At 31.2% G+C, this 16,896-nt stretch overlaps 2 protein-coding genes across 2 annotated transcripts; one reads left to right on the forward strand and one right to left on the reverse strand.

Annotated features, from left to right (window-relative positions):
• The first annotated feature begins 198 nt into the window (after positions 1–198).
• On the forward strand, positions 199–4,311 carry QPT (quinolinate phoshoribosyltransferase). The gene is made up of 10 exons (NM_001329526.1): positions 199–371; positions 720–862; positions 1,210–1,343; positions 1,440–1,503; positions 1,579–1,661; positions 2,273–2,356; positions 2,434–2,586; positions 2,716–2,892; positions 3,684–3,751; positions 4,083–4,311. The coding sequence occupies exons 1-10, from the start codon at positions 313–315 to the stop codon at positions 4,177–4,179; spliced, it is 1,062 nt and encodes a 353-aa protein (NP_001316455.1). The 5' UTR covers positions 199–312; the 3' UTR covers positions 4,180–4,311.
• Positions 4,312–4,506: 195 nt separating this feature from the next.
• Positions 4,507–10,185, reverse strand: LOC101255588 (probable U3 small nucleolar RNA-associated protein 7). The gene is made up of 8 exons (XM_004238798.4): positions 9,989–10,185; positions 8,951–9,016; positions 8,746–8,835; positions 8,272–8,404; positions 7,288–7,406; positions 6,824–6,891; positions 6,397–6,445; positions 4,507–5,825 (listed from the first exon to the last, which is right to left on the reverse strand). The coding sequence occupies exons 1-8, from the start codon at positions 10,034–10,036 to the stop codon at positions 4,815–4,817; spliced, it is 1,584 nt and encodes a 527-aa protein (XP_004238846.1). The 5' UTR covers positions 10,037–10,185; the 3' UTR covers positions 4,507–4,814.
• Between the last annotated feature and the right edge of the window lie 6,711 nt (positions 10,186–16,896).

Consider the following 16,896-nt stretch of genomic DNA (forward strand, 5'->3'; position numbering starts at 1 on the left):
TCTAACTAATGCCGCTCCTTTGTTTCGAGAACTTCAAAAAGGACTTATAATAATTAATATTTTCATTTTTATTACTAGGGCAACTCTCACTTGTATATACACACTTACTATAAGAGAGAAAAGGATTTAAAATAGGATAATCCTAAGCTTATTTATTTAGCAAATTGCTAATATTCATCAAATCAAGAAAAGAGAAAAGAAGAAGAAAAAAAGTGATCTTTTGTGATCACCAAATAAATAAATAAAAAAGCAACACAGAAATTATTTGCCAAAAAAATTAAAAAAATCCTTTTTCAAAATCCCAAAATTCCAATGTTTAGGGTTCTTCCCTTCACTACAACTGTGCACCCTTGTGCAATTACAGCTCCAAGGTTTCTTTAAATCCACTAACATGAAGTATTCTTGAAAAAAATCATTTTTTTTGTTTAAATACTGATAAAGATTGCTTTTTTATGAGTTTTGATCAGATTCTGTGTGGAAAAAACACTCAATTCCACTCAGAAGAAGGATAAGAAAAAAGATTCTTGAAAATTGTGTTGTTGTTTTTTTGTTAAAGATTGTTTTTTTATGAGTTTTGATCAAATTGTGTATGGGAAAACCACTCAATTCAACCAGGATGAAAGAACACAGATTCTTGAATATTGTGTTTTTTTTGTTAAATAGTGATAAAGATTGTTCTTTTATGAGTTTTGATTGATATTTTTGTTGGAAAATTGTAGGTTGGTTGTGAAAATGTCTGCAATGGCCACCAAGAATGCAGGTAGAACAGTGGAGTCATTAGTAGTGAAGCCACCAGCACACCCCACTTATGATTTAAAGGGTGTTATTCAACTTGCCCTCTCTGAAGATGCTGGGGATTTAGGTTTGGTTTTAACCTCTCTTTTTTTTTGGTGTTATGTTAATAAGCTAATTGTGAACTTTTTGTATAATTGAGAGTTGCTTATGAAGTTTGATTGTAGTTTTTTTTTGTGTGTAGTTCAAAGTTTAAACCTTTTTGTGTATACAACTAACTTATAGGTTTTGTGTTCTTAGAAAGCATTAGGGTGGGGGTTGGGGGGTAATTCGGATTCTCTGTGTTCTTAGTAAGCATACAACATGAAGATCCACATTTCTAAATAATATATGTAATTGCAGGCACGATCATCAGTGTAATTTGAGTACTGAATTTTAAAAATCTATGTATTAAATCTATTCTTCTGCGAAATGTAGGAGATGTGTCTTGTAAGGCGACAATTCCTGTTGAGTTGGAATCCGAAGCTTACTTTATAGCAAAGGAAGATGGGATTGTAGCAGGTATTGCACTTGCTGAGATGATATTCGCGGAAGTTGATCCTTCACTAAAGGTATTGATTTTTTCATTTTGGTTGTTGTGGCAACTGGTATTTCTACCTAAATTTATAAAGGGTAATGTTTAATTTTATTTATGTTCGCATTACCAGGTGGAGTGGTTTATAAAGGATGGTGATAAAGTTCATAAAGGCTTGAAATTTGGCAAAGTACAAGGTAAACGAAATGTGAGAAATGCGTAATTAATAATGAGTTTTTGACATGTTAATAAACTTCGCCTGACTTTTGTAGGAAAGGCTCACAACATTGTTATAGCTGAGAGGGTGGTTCTTAATTTTATGCAAAGAATGAGTGGAATAGCTACGCTAACTAAGGTGTGTTTGTCCTCGAGTAAGTAGCTCATCATTAATAAAGATCTGGAAATATAGTCATGAATGGAAATGGTTATTGTCACTGATGAGTTGGTATCAGTATTAAGTGTAAGTCTGAGACTGATCAATTGTTCTATGTCTGAAATTACTGAGTTTCGGTGCAGAACATGTGTTGATCCTAGACATTCCTCTGTGATATATAAGCTACCATCGTAGCAAAGCAACTTGCTAAATTCGTTATTTTCGTTTTTCTATGAGAATTAGTCTTGGCCTGTGGTAATTTTTATCCATCTCACCAGAAAGTCAAGATTTCAAGTGTTGCAAACGGATTTCATGTGTTTGTTATAAGGCTTGTGAGAATTCACTCTTTTGTGACCTTAGATGGTGCCTGAACTACATATTGGAAACGATTTTGCAATCAGTCTATGAGAAAGAGTCCTCTGTTTAATACACACAAACACAAAACTATACGTGACATTTCTAAAGTTCCGTAGACGGAAATTAACTAACTAATGTAAGGTTCAACCAAAGCATGCTATTCCAAGATGTCATGGAGTTTATTGTCTTTCCTCTGTAGTAGTGATTAGAAGATACTAACTTTTTTATATTTGCAGGCAATGGCAGATGCTGCACACCCTGCTTACATATTGGAGACTAGGAAGACGGCTCCAGGATTGCGTTTGGTGGATAAATGGGCGGTAAACATCTACTCACCAATATCATCTAACACGTATGCTTTGTCTTGGCTAACTTTTTTACTTGGCTTTAACTAAAGGTATTGATCGGTGGGGGTAAGAATCACAGAATGGGATTATTTGATATGGTAATGATAAAAGACAATCACATATCTGCTGCTGGAGGTGTCAGCAAAGCTCTAGAATCTGTGGATCAGTATTTGGAGCAAAATAAACTGCAAATGGGGGTTGAGGTTGGTCCTACAAATCTTTGGATTAAATCTAGGTTGCATCGTGCAAATTTTCTGATAACGGTCCTTTAAAATATGTCCAATTTGTGGTAATTCATGGCAGAGCTCTAAACCTTTTCTCCTATCCAACAGGTTGAAACCAGGACTCTTGCAGAAGTACATGAGGTTCTAGAATATGCAGCTCAAACAAAGACCTCATTGACTAGGATAATGCTGGACAATATGGTTATTCCATTATCAAACGGGGATGTTGAGGTATCCATGCTTAAGGAGGCTGTAGATTTGATTAAGGGGAGGTTTGAGACCGAGGTAACACTTGATTTCATTTTCATTTTTGACTGCTTCGCACAATTGTCAGCATAAGAAGATTAATGTGATGCAATGCCTTGACTTTTCTCTGGTGTAAGATATTTTTATTGGTCACTAGACTTGCAACAAATACTTACAGTTTTGTTCTATGGTTATTGAGATTGTGAAATGTAGTGACATATGAATTTTCTCAAGGCAACATGCAAAGTATCTTTTCTTATTTTCTCTAGCTTTATCATATTGTTGTGGTCTTAGAGACAATGCAAGAATGAAATGATTAGACCTCTGGTATTTCCTCCAAATAGCTTAAATATCATTTGGTTAAAAGTTTATCTAGATCAACACTTCGCCTCAGCAGTGCTATCTAAAGAGTGCAGTCATTCGAACTGAATTCTTTAAGTCAAAAGGAAGGGAAAAGAAGCCTTCAAATTAAAAGGCAGATACTATGGAGCGTTGAAAGGAAGCAAGAACATATCATGTTACTTTTATCTGCTTATATGAAGACACTTTAGCCCGATATATCCTGGTACTGACACTGGCAAAAAGACGAGTATATTGCTATTTGCCCTAATGTTCCTTCATGTACCAAGGAGGTGTAAGCCTTCATGTCATTTGTGAGATCCTTTTTATCGATTTAAACATGTAAGAAGCATAGAAGTCGTATATAAGCTCGATTTTATGATTGAAGTACCAGTCTCAACTCACAAAATACCACTATTTGGTTTTCCCGTTTATTTATTTGTTCAAGTATATCTTGTGGTGACCCGATGTTTTGGCTATAATGGTGGCAGGCGTCAGGAAATGTTACCCTTGAAACAGTGCACGCGATTGGACAAACTGGTGTTACCTACATTTCTAGGTATGCATTTCACTCTTTTTATTTCAGAAGATATTCGAAAAAGAAGTGGAAGTTAATAAAAACAGGAGACTTCTCGGTTTGTGTAGTCTTCCTTTTCCTTCTAGATATTTAAATGAGAAACGTGGTCAATGAGGATTCATATAATCAATCTCAAGTCGTTAAGGAGTGAGGCGTATGTTGTTTGGATTTCATACTGGGAGGAAGTCTGATATTTGTTTCGTCCAGTAACGATATTTTGATAAAAGTATCTATCTTTTGTTTGAGTCCATATGTATTAGGCACACAAAAGTTTGTTTTGATACTTATATCATACATTTGAAAATGTTTGCAGCGGTGCCTTAACACATTCTGTGAAAGCACTTGACATTTCTCTGAAAATCGACACAGAGCTCGCCCTTGAAGTTGGACGACGTACAAAACGAGCATGATCATTGATTATACTTTGTTGTAGACTCAAAAGTGTAGAAGCAGCAGTATAGCACAATGTGAAAATAAGATTCATTGTATGCTAATTCAGAGTACCACTGTTCAATCAGACGAAAAGATATAAGTTTCACCTATAGCTTGCTGTCATAATTCATAAATTGGTTACAATGAAGAAACCTGATTTATAACCTTGTCTTGGTGATGTAAGGTTGTGTTTTTCCTCGAGCCAAGATTTATCGAAAATAAACTCTCTACCTCTGTTCTTTTATGGATTCGATGCACTACATGTCATGAATCAAAATGAAGGAAAAATGGATAGCTGACAAAAATTGAATGGAAAATAAACAAGTAAACCATGGCTAGGATTGATTGATTCATACATTGTCTACTATATAGATTTTACATTGCCTGTACTTCAAGCTAGAAACCTTTAAGTTGAAACAAAAATGCCTAAACTTTTAACCTCAACAGTAAAACAATGTAAAACAATGAGAAAAGGGGAAAACTTGATCTGAAGAATTACAACACTTGCTTCTTCAATTTCTATAAGCAATTCCCTCAAGGAAAGCCAAAACAAGAATCAAATGCAAATGCAAATGCAAAGAAAGGGTAAGAACAGTCTAGTGGACAAAACTGATCATGCTGCTACCTTCTTTCTAACGAAACGTTCTAAAGATTTTGGAAGCTGAGTTTCCTCGGTGGGTTTCCTCTTCTTATTCGCGTGTTGCTCCAAGAAAGGTTTCTTAGCTTTTTCAACAGCTTCTTGTTTCTTCTTTGCAATCTTACTAGGCTTGCTTCTACCTTTTGTTTTCTTCTTCATATGAATATTTTTAGCTTCCTCGATAGCAGCTTCCATTTCTGCTTCTCTATCCTCCTTTGATGGCTTTTCCTTCTTCCTTTCTGGTCGCACTGAACCAATCTTTGTTGGATCCAACATGATGGTCTCTGGAGGGAGCTTATCAAGAAGAGAGCGGATTTCCTTCTCTCTTCTTTGTTTAGATGTTTCAAACGGATTTGCCACCCAAGAATCAAAGTTGGGTTCTCCGGATCCTGGAATTAAGATAGAAGACCAACCCATCGAGTGTCCTATGCCTAGAACATCTTCGTATGGTCTGAATGTCACCTTCTTTACTTGGTATCCTTTCGCAACAGAGTGGGTCATATAACGGCTATAATTCTGGGATCCAGAAAGATCTCCATAAACTTGTACAAAAGATCCGGTTCCAGTAGCAAGCAAACCTTTTTGACTAAAATCCAAGGACTTGCAGTGACCTGTTAATGTTTGTAGAACCTCAAACTTCCTCAAATCCCAAATCTTTATTTTCCTCTCCATACCAGCAGTTGCCATTAAATGCCCATTAGGATGGAATGCCAGAGCCGTAACTGGTCCAGGATGACAAAGCATCTTCACAAGGGGCGCAGCACTTGTAGGCTTCCACATACTGACTGTGCCACCAGAATGGCCCACAGCAATCACACCGTTGAAGGGATTTACTTGCATGACATCAGTACGACCCAAGCCAGTTCGAACATTAGCTACCATTTGTCCAGTGGTAACATCCTGATAATGCAGCTGACCAAATTTGTTTATAGAAGCCAAAAGGAAGTGATTCCTTAAAAACTGAAGCTTTAGCACAGCACCATGTTCCTGGAATTCAAGAAAGATCATATGGTAACTCCATTTGTACTTGCTAATTTGTTAAAAACCTAAGCAATAGGGAAATGCAAAAGATAAGCATGCATTTGTTACGACAATAGCATCCTGAAATAACAATAGATCACATGGAATTCATACAAATTTCCTTTTCTAAGGCAGTAAACTTAAAAGATCATTGTTTTGTTATGGAGGTAACATTATTATAAAGAACAATTTCCTTTTTGTTGACGCCAAAAGACAGCAATAAAAGGCAAGTTTCTTGCAACTGCCCAAAGGAACAGAAGATATGCACTGTGAAGAGTTCTATTTTTAAGACGAAAGAAGTTCAGAAGAACAAGAAACAAGTACTAAGTGAACACACAATAACTGACACCTGCCCCTTCCAACCATTATTATATAGATTAAAAGAAGTGTAAAACAATGCACCAGCTGAATACTCGTGGAAAGTTGGAGGTATGAGAAGGGCACACATACTATAGAACACAAGTTGTAACAACTATACATGTAATGATCTAATTGTCTAGACAACACGAGGCACAAGGCATTTACAGGTCAAACTAACCTTCATGCAGTGGAGCTCCGTGCCTTCTCTATTGTATATATACGGGTACCTGTGACATGGCAGATATTTAGGTTCACCACACAAAATCTGTCAAATTTATGATGGACACTAATTAAAGGATGAATTCTATGAATTGAAAGAATGTTGGGAAGTGGGGTATAAAAGGACAAGCACAATATTGCTGACGAAATTATTGAGCTTGGCAGAGGATCCAGCAGAAAAATTCGAGTGGACACAAAGAGAGAAGGAAATGCTAAAACAAGTTCATCTGAAAGTCATCTTTTCATATCTTTTCATCTGAACATTTAAGAAGAGCATAGGAACTTATTCTATACCCAGTGAAACATAACCAGAGGAGTAGAGGGCCTTTGAAACCCTTCTTACAACACATTACAATCAAGAAATTTGGACATAAAATGAGTCATACTTCTTCTGAGCAGCAGCGAAAAACAGTTCATTATGCAAGAATACTACATCACGCACTGTTTCCCTGACCTGCAATAGAAACATAAGCTATAAGCAAACCTGAGCATCAGAAACTGGTGAGAAACTACATAATGCGAATGTAATAAAAGATGGGTTTTTTTTCTATTTTTTAAAAAAATACCAATGTAATACAAAACTTCATTTCAATGATGTTGTGTAATAGGATAAAATGATGCTGACACTTCTCCATAAACTAAGTTTTATATGTGATTCTGAAATTAATGATACTAAACTGTCTAGCTACAAGCTAAGAATACCCCATGTTAAATGGACTGTTGAGTGTGACAGACATCCTTGAAACCTCTCAAAGTAAAATCCTTGACCCATTTATGAAGTATAACAATAACATCAATATGCTTGCTTCATATAATCTTTTTCACGAATAAATCAAACAACAATAAATACCTGTAGTTCTTTAATGGCGCTCATGTTTTTCATATCTACAATAGCAATGTGACCCTTGCGTCCAGCTGCAGCCATGTAGCGACCGCTAGGGGTGAATTCAAGAGTGTAAGGACCAAAATCTGCAAAATACAAGTCAACTGATGTGAAACAGTGAAACTACATTAAACCATAATCTATGGAAGCATAAAAAAGCAAATGACAGACAGGAGACACAGAAAGGACTTGACTTGAAAGCTATTGAAAGATGGAAATTTTTAAAAACCTCCCATAGCATGTTATGAATCGGACCCCAACACTGTCAAGGACTATTAAGGACAGTTTATCAACAACATATGCATAATTCCGTCCATATACCCCCCCCCCCTTCCGCCAAAGCAAAACAAGGTTTCATAACAAAAAAAAAGCTAGGCATCATATTCGACCATCTAAGTGAAGTTTGTATTGAGAGGAGAAATGAATCACTTTATCATCAAAAGTTAATAAGATGGATGATGCAGGCTAATCATCGAATATCCGTACTGGTAAAATATCAAGCACAAAAAAAATGAGGCAAAAACTCAAAGGTAGAAAGAACTGAAAATAAACAAACAGAAGATTACCACCACCACCACTTATTTGATAAAACTGAGTATGAAATGAAGTATATAGCATATTAGACCAAACATTTCATAACTATTTCAAAATTATTTGATAAAGAAAAATAAGTAAGGTTCTCATCTTCATCGGCTTCCATAGTGAGGCTATTACTAAGATTCAAAGAATTGTCTGAGGAAAATCTCAGATGTAACGATGAGAAATGACGTAAAGCAGTTACAGTTGCTAGGGATGAAGCATATAAAGTTTATTCTGCTTACAAGTTCAAATGGATAAACATGCATGACATGACAAAATTCCATGATCATCAAAATGAAAATGAAACAAAGACCAGCAACTTTGCATCTTTTTCAGTAGTTATATATAAGCAAAATCTTCCAAAATCTTAACCTGGTAAGACAATATCAAATTGTTTCCTGGAGCTCAAAATGTCAACTTCACTGGCAATTGCGTCCTGCTTTATTCTCCATGTCTTCTCAATACCATCACCCTCTAGATAACCACCCTCACTTGGCATAAGCCACTGACAAAAGCAGAAGACTTAGAAATTCAAACAAATCTCAGTGACAGGCATAAAATTGTATGCAGCTGATAAAATAAATTTGAAGTGGTTACAGAGGCAACTCAATATATGCTATTTGACCTAGGTTTTCTGCAATTGAGTTCAATGAAAAATACAAACAACAGAAAGAGAACAATCTGGTGCGGGTGGGTGGGTCCATTGGGGTGGAAGGAGGGAGCAGTAAGGGCAGTAGAATACATCTACTAGTTACAATGTGAGAAACAAAAGTAGTGATATGCTTCACCAATATTATGTAGATGTCTAGAAAATTAAGCTAAACTATCAGAACATAGTCCAGACACCTTCTCAGCCTTCGCAGCAGCTGCTGCAGATTTTCCAAATAACTCTTCTTGCACAGCAAGCTGACCCTGTAATTTTTTATCTTTCAAATCCTGCAAATGATTAGAACTAGCTATTTAGCATATGATCATCAAGGAAAAGAAAAACTGACCAGAATTAAAGCTAAAAGCTAAATGAAAGTTCAGAAATCTTAACAAACTTCAGTACCTTCAAATTCGCTGCTTCGCCCCTAAGGTATTTCTTTTTCTTCATATCCATCTCTTCAGAAATGACCTGCCAATCAAGATATCGAAAAGAATCACTACGCAGTTGAGTAAGAATAAGAAAGCAAATGATCAAGTGCTAAAGCTTTTTATTCATATTGATGTGCTTGATACTTCTAATCAAGAAATCTTGGATCTAATAACCAATTGTGTGAGCCTTTTGATCCTATAACTATTTCATTTCACAAACACCATATTAAGGAAAATCCCCTTTTCCCAGGACAGAACAACACCAAACCCCACCTTATATTTTCACTAGGAAATGATAGATGTAACTGGAGAAAACCATAAGAACAAAAGTTCCCACCTTGAATTACTCTGAAAAAAGATAAAATCACCACATGAAATCCATGTGAAAATAGTGTGGTGGACTGAGAAAACTTGTAGGAACAGATCATTAAGTTCCAACAAGCCATAGCTCAAGTTTCTAACACTAAGGTCCAATACTATTGTAAAGAAGGCAAAGTCCAGAAATATACTAAAACACGGAAAACATTTCCTCTTCTCAAAATAAGCATAAGCGATCAAAACAGATCACTTCTGTGTTTGATAATGATCATAAACACCATATATAAACCATAGTTTATCCCATTCCAACTACTATTTCCAGATATTCAAAATTGTATCAGTTTCCTTCAAATTACCAGTCCACATTAACTAAAAGCTGGTTAATTTACACACAATCCACTCATAGATTCTGATGAAGGAACTCATTCCACCACTTCTAACATTCAAATTAGCTCGGTCAGTTAGAATGCAAGCAAGAACACAAAATTACACACCAAACCCCTTAAAAGATACAATAACAACATCTCATTCATCCAATACAGATATCAATAGAACAAAAGATACAGAAATTCTAATTGTAATAAGTCGCCAAGAACAAATTTTTCTAACACTTAATTCAAAAAAATCAACTTTCTCAGCTACCCTTTACGCCATTTTATCTGTAAATTTGAAAAGTAGTACAAAAAAAAACCACCTCATCTGTAGCAGGAATACTTTCCGTATTGTCCACCTTCACCACCATCTTCGCTCCTGAAAATTTCCTCCGAAGCTATGTGAACGGAAAATAAATTAGTTGAGATTACGGTGGAGCTCCGCCGTGGAAGAACCGCCGGAAATTGACGACGGCAAGGGTTTAGGGTTTTAAGTTTTGGGGAATAAAGGGTATAAACTACTAGTACTGGTAATAATAAAATAATATAAACCAAACAAGCCCTTAACTTTCTTCACATGACACTTTGGTCCTTAAAACTTCTAACTATTGCACTTACCTATCTTTTTTTAATTTCACCCGAGTTTTATCGAACTATACTATATAATTTTTCTTTGTGATTAATGATTTCATGATAATGTTGATATGGCAAATTTTCGAAACTATGTTCCTATCGAGAGCTCAAGCAAATAGAATATATTATATTATATAAAATTCGTTATGTATACAAATTGATATAACAATTACGATAAAGAAATTAAGCGCATGATTAACGAAAGATAACTATTCAATATATATCCTACTAATGTATGTTAACAACTTTATTTGTTAAAAATAATATAATTTTGGATATTTTGACAATTAAATTGCTATCATGTTAATTGAAACTATATCTCACCAATTTAATTACGATGGCCCAATAGATGAATAGGTTGGTCCATTTTTAGTCCATTTTAATTAAAAGTTAAATCAACTTTTAGTGCATCACATGGGCTGATTTTGCAAAATTTGCTTTCAATAATTGTTTACGAGTGTTTTGATATTCATCGGGGTTAAATTTTCCTTCTCTATAGCAGTATCGTGACATTTGAAACTACTTGTCTTGATCGAGTTATTAAGAAGGATGTTCACGTAAAAAAAATACACAATCAGTAAAGTTTAACTTTTTATAATATGTTAGTTACTATTTTTAGTAGGTTATCAATTAATGATTGTCGAGTTACATGAAATCATGAATAACAATAAAAACGTCGACATGCAATTAAAAAGTCGCAAATTTAATCGTGAAAACTTCTTGTAAAAATAAAAAATAGAGTTACATATAATCAACACAATCCGGAAAAAATATGACCCTTCTCTAAAAAAATCGCACAAAGCAAAAACTTAATATATCAAATTATTTATTTGCTATCGACAATATAAATATTATTAACGCAATGTATAATACTTAAAATTCTTACAAAAATGAGTAAATAAAAGGAACTCTAAGCTAAGATTATTCTTGTGACTTATTCACCAATTAGGCTGCTACAAATCTTTTTTTTTTTTTAAAGTAAATTTTTTTCTAATAGTCAAAAAAAACTCAATTAGCCACCAACCCATTAATATCAAAGACCTATGCATTTAAAATTGCTTTTTTTGGCTTCTTTTTTTTTTTACCTATTAATGTTTTTCTCTTCTTTTTTTTTTTCATGGGACCAACATTTACATCAAATTGATTAAGAAATATAGCAACTAATGAAAAAGAAAATATTTCCAAAATTGGCAAATAAGTATTAGGAAAATGAAATGACATATAGGTTTATTGAAGTCCCATTATTGAAAAGTCAAAATCATGAAACAAAATTTTAGACCACCACTTTAATTAATGTAATAAGTATAATAATTTTTAAAAATGTCATTAAATTTTGGCATAATATATAAATATGTCATACATTAATTCGTATTTATATTTTTAACTTTGGACGTGAATAATCAGACTTTTAAATTTATATAAAAATTAAATAAGTAAGTACATACGTCCTGCGTGATATAGTACACGTAGAAGATGACTTAAGACACAAATAGGCTACGTAGAAACATATGTCTAACTGTTCAACTTTATACAAATTTAAATATTTGTTTATGCACACTCAAAATTAGAAAATACAATTACAAATCGAAATCAAACTAAAAAGATACATTTATCTATTATCAAAATAAAAATTTTATTACATTCATTTTACTTATTATCTAGCAAAATAAGGATAAGTTTTTAACCCCGTTAATTTCTTGAATAGAATCATTAAAATTTAGAGGATAAAATTTACCCTTCTATAAAGTTCTAAAGAGCACTAGAAAGAAAATCCACTACAACTTTATATTTAATAATTAAAGCATTTAGTCAACAAGTCAAATGATTGCTACAAATTTGAGCAATTTACTTTTTGTCCTAAAATATATAAACTATACTTAGATTTTACTATACATTTATTAAAAATAAATTAGCAATGAATAATTTTTATGGCTAAATAATAAAAAATTATCACTAATCCTTTAATGATATCAAAAAAATTATATTAGTTACTAACTATTTACAAAACAGCTTTCTTAATTCAATATTTAAATAAATGTACTTTAAATATTGGCTCTAATAAATGTAGGTGGGTGCTTGTTGGTGGGTCTAAAAAAATCATTTGATTTGCAAATTTTTAGATACACCCAATTTTTTTTTTATTGAAATAAAGAAATTATAACAAATATACCTCAATACACCCACATGGGAATATTTGACCAAACAATATAACTAGCCCATGCTTAATGAAATAAAATAATTTTATGTATGGGTAGAGAAAAAGGGAAAAAGAAATGAAAATGTTGAAAAAAATAATTTAAAAGGTTTGTATTAGGATGGCTTAGATATTTTTCTTAATTAAATAAATTATATTCACGTAATGTATTTTTGTATGATTATTCTATTCGTTTTATTTCATGTGGTACTATTTTAAATATGAAAATAAAAATAATTAATTTTTAATATGAATTTGTGTATAAGTTTTTTAAAAAAAAGTTAAAAGTAAGTTAATGTTTTAAAAATTATATTAAAAAAATTATAAGTTGTGAATTCATAATATATTTTAAATATGGTAAGACAAATCTCTTTGAACCCCCAAATAGTGATGTTTTACGGGAAATAAAGTGACGGTTGACTACATAAATAATAAAAACAAGAATACTATTTAATAATAGTTTCTAAATAAACTTCGATTCAATATTTTTTTTAAAAAAATATTTATTTTAAATCACATGTCATTTAAAAATTGAAGATAAATATCTAAATTTTATAAAATAATATTATATAGATGATAAAATACATAAATAAAAATTAAAAAATTAAAATATTTTATAATTAATATACTTTAATAAAAATATATATATAAAAAAAATACGATAAATAATTTAAAATAATGCATAGTTTATTAGGGTTGTGGAGGGCGTGGGGTTTCAATTCACAAGGAAGTAGGAATTTGGTAAAGATTATTTAAAGACATTAAAAGGAATAAATGTACTTTTATAGGACCCATTTTGTAACACTAAATTGACAAAACATATAATATAAAATAACTTGTAGAAAAAAAAAAAAGTTACACAAAATACCAATACCCTCCGCATGGTAATGAGTCATGGATGATCATGAAGATTTAGAATTTTATTTTAGTGTCCGTTTCGATTGTTTATTCATGTATAATCTCTTAGCAGAAACATTGATAATTTGATAATATTTTCAGTCAATTTACACGTACCTCGAAATTACTATCATCTTAAACATACTTGTTACTATATCTCTTAATAAAAATACATATTATTCTTTCAGTTATCTAGATATATCGAATATGAAAAAAAATTATCTAATATTTTGTATTATATTAGAAATGGAACCCTAATTTTTCAAGAATTACACTGATCACTTTATTGACCAAAGACCACTTTGCCAAAAATCTATCTTTTCAATTCTTTAGTTGTAAATGACATGTTGAAGAAATGATGTGTAACTTTTTTTTTTTTTTTTGTATAAATTTAAAAAACTTTTTGTGGGGTGCTTACACCTAACCACCAAGAATCCTAAGCAATATATTTGATTTTATACATCTCAACTCAAATCCCAACAAAAAGTAGGGAACAAATAGACAACTTCCAAGTTATTTTGTGAAAGAGAAAAAATTGAACAAAGGGGATGGAATACCACAAGTTATGTATCCCAAACAAACATAGTAAAAATGAAGTGGATCGAGAATAACGAGATATCAGTTTTAAGTCTTAACAGAAATAAAAAGAAAATACTTTATCTAGAGTTTGATGAGAAGAGTTATTCGATATTTGATCATACTATTGATAAATGATGATAAATATTCGTAATAGTGTAGATATATATTCAAGCTGATTTGAACATTACGATAAAATAAAAAATAAATTTGTGAAATTAGGGAACTTTTTTCTGAATTATTAATCAAGAAAACTCCAAGAGGAAAAAGAGTACAACAAAAGGGGCAAGAAATGGAAGAAAGCACACATAACTTGACAGTTGACACACAAATGTCTTCTCACCAAACCGAAACCCTAAGTTAAAAAATAAATAAATAAAATATATATATATATATATATATAAAACCTGGCTATGGAAGACGGGGCCGCTTGGCCAACTAGAAAAAAGACATTTTCCCTGCTCATCAACTTCATGCCGTTGTTCATTTTCTATCGAGGTCGAATTTTTTTTTTTAAGACAAATTATATATATATATTCATAATAACTCGATTTTTGCAACTATATATTCAATAAAGCCAACTATATGATGTTTGTATAACTCAATTCTCATATATTGACCTTTAATTAGTTCAAAGATAGACAAAGCGATAAAATCTCATTCTATATGTAACGAAGCTAATTACGAGGTTTGTATATTTTGACCTTTAATTAATTAGTTAAAGGTAGAAAAATCGAAAAAACTTCATTCTATATTCAACAAAACTAACTATGATGTTTGTATATCTCACATGCATATTGACCTTTATTTAATTAAAGGGCAACTTTTATATATAGCAAATAAAAATTTTATATTTGTATGCTATAACAAAGTTTGCATAACTGCGCTCCATAGTAAACACAGAAACTGTATAATTTGTTATACATATACAGTTGAAGCAAATTGTATAAAACAAAGTGTATAGAACAAGAAAGAGAAAGACACTTTGACATAAAACTGTATAAAAACGAAGTGTATAAAACGGATTGTATTATTATAAGTGTATAGAACGATTATATACAATTTGAATTTGTATGAAATGAGAAAGAGAAAAAGACAAAAGAGACTTGACAAGGAATATACAACTGAATCGAATTGTTTAAAACGAAAAAGAGAGAAATTAGATACAATTTGAAAATTGTATAAAACGAGAAAGAGAGAAAGACAAAAGAAACTAGGCAGGAGAGTACTTTTATTGTATAATTATAAGTGTATAGGACGAAAATATTTGTACTTGCATATGTATATACAATTTTATCACGCTTTATTCAAACAGAAACACAATTTATACATTTCACTTCTGTTTGTATAAGTGAGAAATGCGAGGGTGGCGAGCGAAATCTGAAAGAGTGGCGAGCGAGATCTGGAAGAGGGGAACAAAAATATATGCATTTATACAGTTTTATCTGCTTTATACAATTAGAAACAATTTTTATACCCTTGTGTTTGTATAAAAAGTGAGGAAGCGAGCGAGATATTGGAGGAGAGTGGCGAGCGAGATATTTGGGAGAGAGTCGCCTGACAATTTTTTGCAAACATTTGCTATGGGGCACAATTAAATCAAACCATGGCTACTCCATTTATTTTAGGTTATTAATTTGCTATTATATATAATTTACCTTTAATTAAAAAATAGAAAAATCGATAAAGCTTCATTTAGGCTCTCTTTCTTAGAGAAGTACCACAATGGAAAATAGATATATATATATATACTTACCTACACAACACTATCAGTTTAATTTTTATTTTTTTGAAAAAAATCAAATAATTAATTTTCTTTTGACTTTTAATATATACTTGTCAACTAATATTACTGATATACCATACATGTTATATATATATATATATATATATATAATATTCCACGTTCATATAGTATAAAATATATTAAGAAATTAAAAGTGTCCCAAATAATTCTCAAAAGGTGGATAAGTAAATTACGAATATATATTTTTAAAACTAACCATGCATGGATAATATACAAATATGTTACGATAGATGGACAAAAATAAATTCTTCAAAAAATAGTTGCATGGATTATTTATAATAAATATATAAATGAGGTACAATTTTTTTTTAAAAAATGTCTTTTTCTGACATGTTATATATATATAATAATAATAATAATAAATAAGAATTATACGTAATGTTTTTGTTGCACTCACTGAAACATGAGATTAGTAGATGAAATGAAACGACAGATTTTGGATTTATTAGGTGCAAAGTTAATTTATTTACTGTATTATTGGACATTACGTATACAAGAAATTTTTTTTTTCCCCCAAAAAATAAATTAACTCAAAAGATAAGATATATATATCATATTAATTAATTAATATTAAAAAGTACGCCCACTCTTTATAATTTAAATAGGTTCATATTGAAAAAAAAATGTCAACATGGAGATGAACTACTGTCATCCACATAAAGAGATTAATGAAAAAATATAGATAATATATAATTCTGAATATTTATTAAGATAATTTAAGTATATATTTTTTAGTTGTAAATTAAATGTTTAGACAATTATCGATATCAGATAAGTATTATATAAATAATCAAATAGAGTATATAAACGATAATATTAAAAACAAATTTCTATCTATGAGCTATGTTAGCTTAATTAGAATATGCACACCATTTTCATCGTTGTTATCGTTTTCATTTTCGTATTTAAAAAAAAATTATTTTAAGATTTTTACGAGTCAAAATTCTATCAAAAAATAGTCTCTCTATCTTTACAATTTATGAGATAAGAATAATATTTTATGTATAGTATATCTTCTTCAGACTCCACTTGAAATCCACTAATAATATATTAAATTAAAAAAAAATTGATAAAATTAAAATCCCATACTTATCACGTTAATTATATATATATATTTCTTTTTA

This window comes from Solanum lycopersicum, chromosome 5 (assembly GCF_036512215.1).
Source record: "Solanum lycopersicum chromosome 5, SLM_r2.1".
Lineage (NCBI taxonomy): Eukaryota > Viridiplantae > Streptophyta > Magnoliopsida > Solanales > Solanaceae > Solanum > Solanum lycopersicum.

Bases quoted from the DNA above. Each gene is read 5' to 3' on its own strand.
- QPT (NM_001329526.1), top strand. From the start codon at position 313: ATGTTTAGGGTTCTTCCCTTCACTACAACTGTGCACCCTTGTGCAATT. The intron at 2,357-2,433 runs GTAAACATCTAC...CTTTAACTAAAG, and splicing joins GTTTGGTGGATAAATGGGCG to GTATTGATCGGTGGGGGTAA. The intron at 2,587-2,715 runs GTTGGTCCTACA...CCTATCCAACAG, and splicing joins AACTGCAAATGGGGGTTGAG to GTTGAAACCAGGACTCTTGC.
- LOC101255588 (XM_004238798.4), bottom strand. From the start codon at position 10,036: ATGGTGGTGAAGGTGGACAATACGGAAAGTATTCCTGCTACAGATGAG. The intron at 9,017-9,988 runs GTGGTTTTTTTT...CTTGATTGGCAG, and splicing joins GTATTCCTGCTACAGATGAG to GTCATTTCTGAAGAGATGGA. The intron at 6,892-7,287 runs GTATTTATTGTT...TTTCTATTGCAG, and splicing joins GCGCCATTAAAGAACTACAG to GTCAGGGAAACAGTGCGTGA.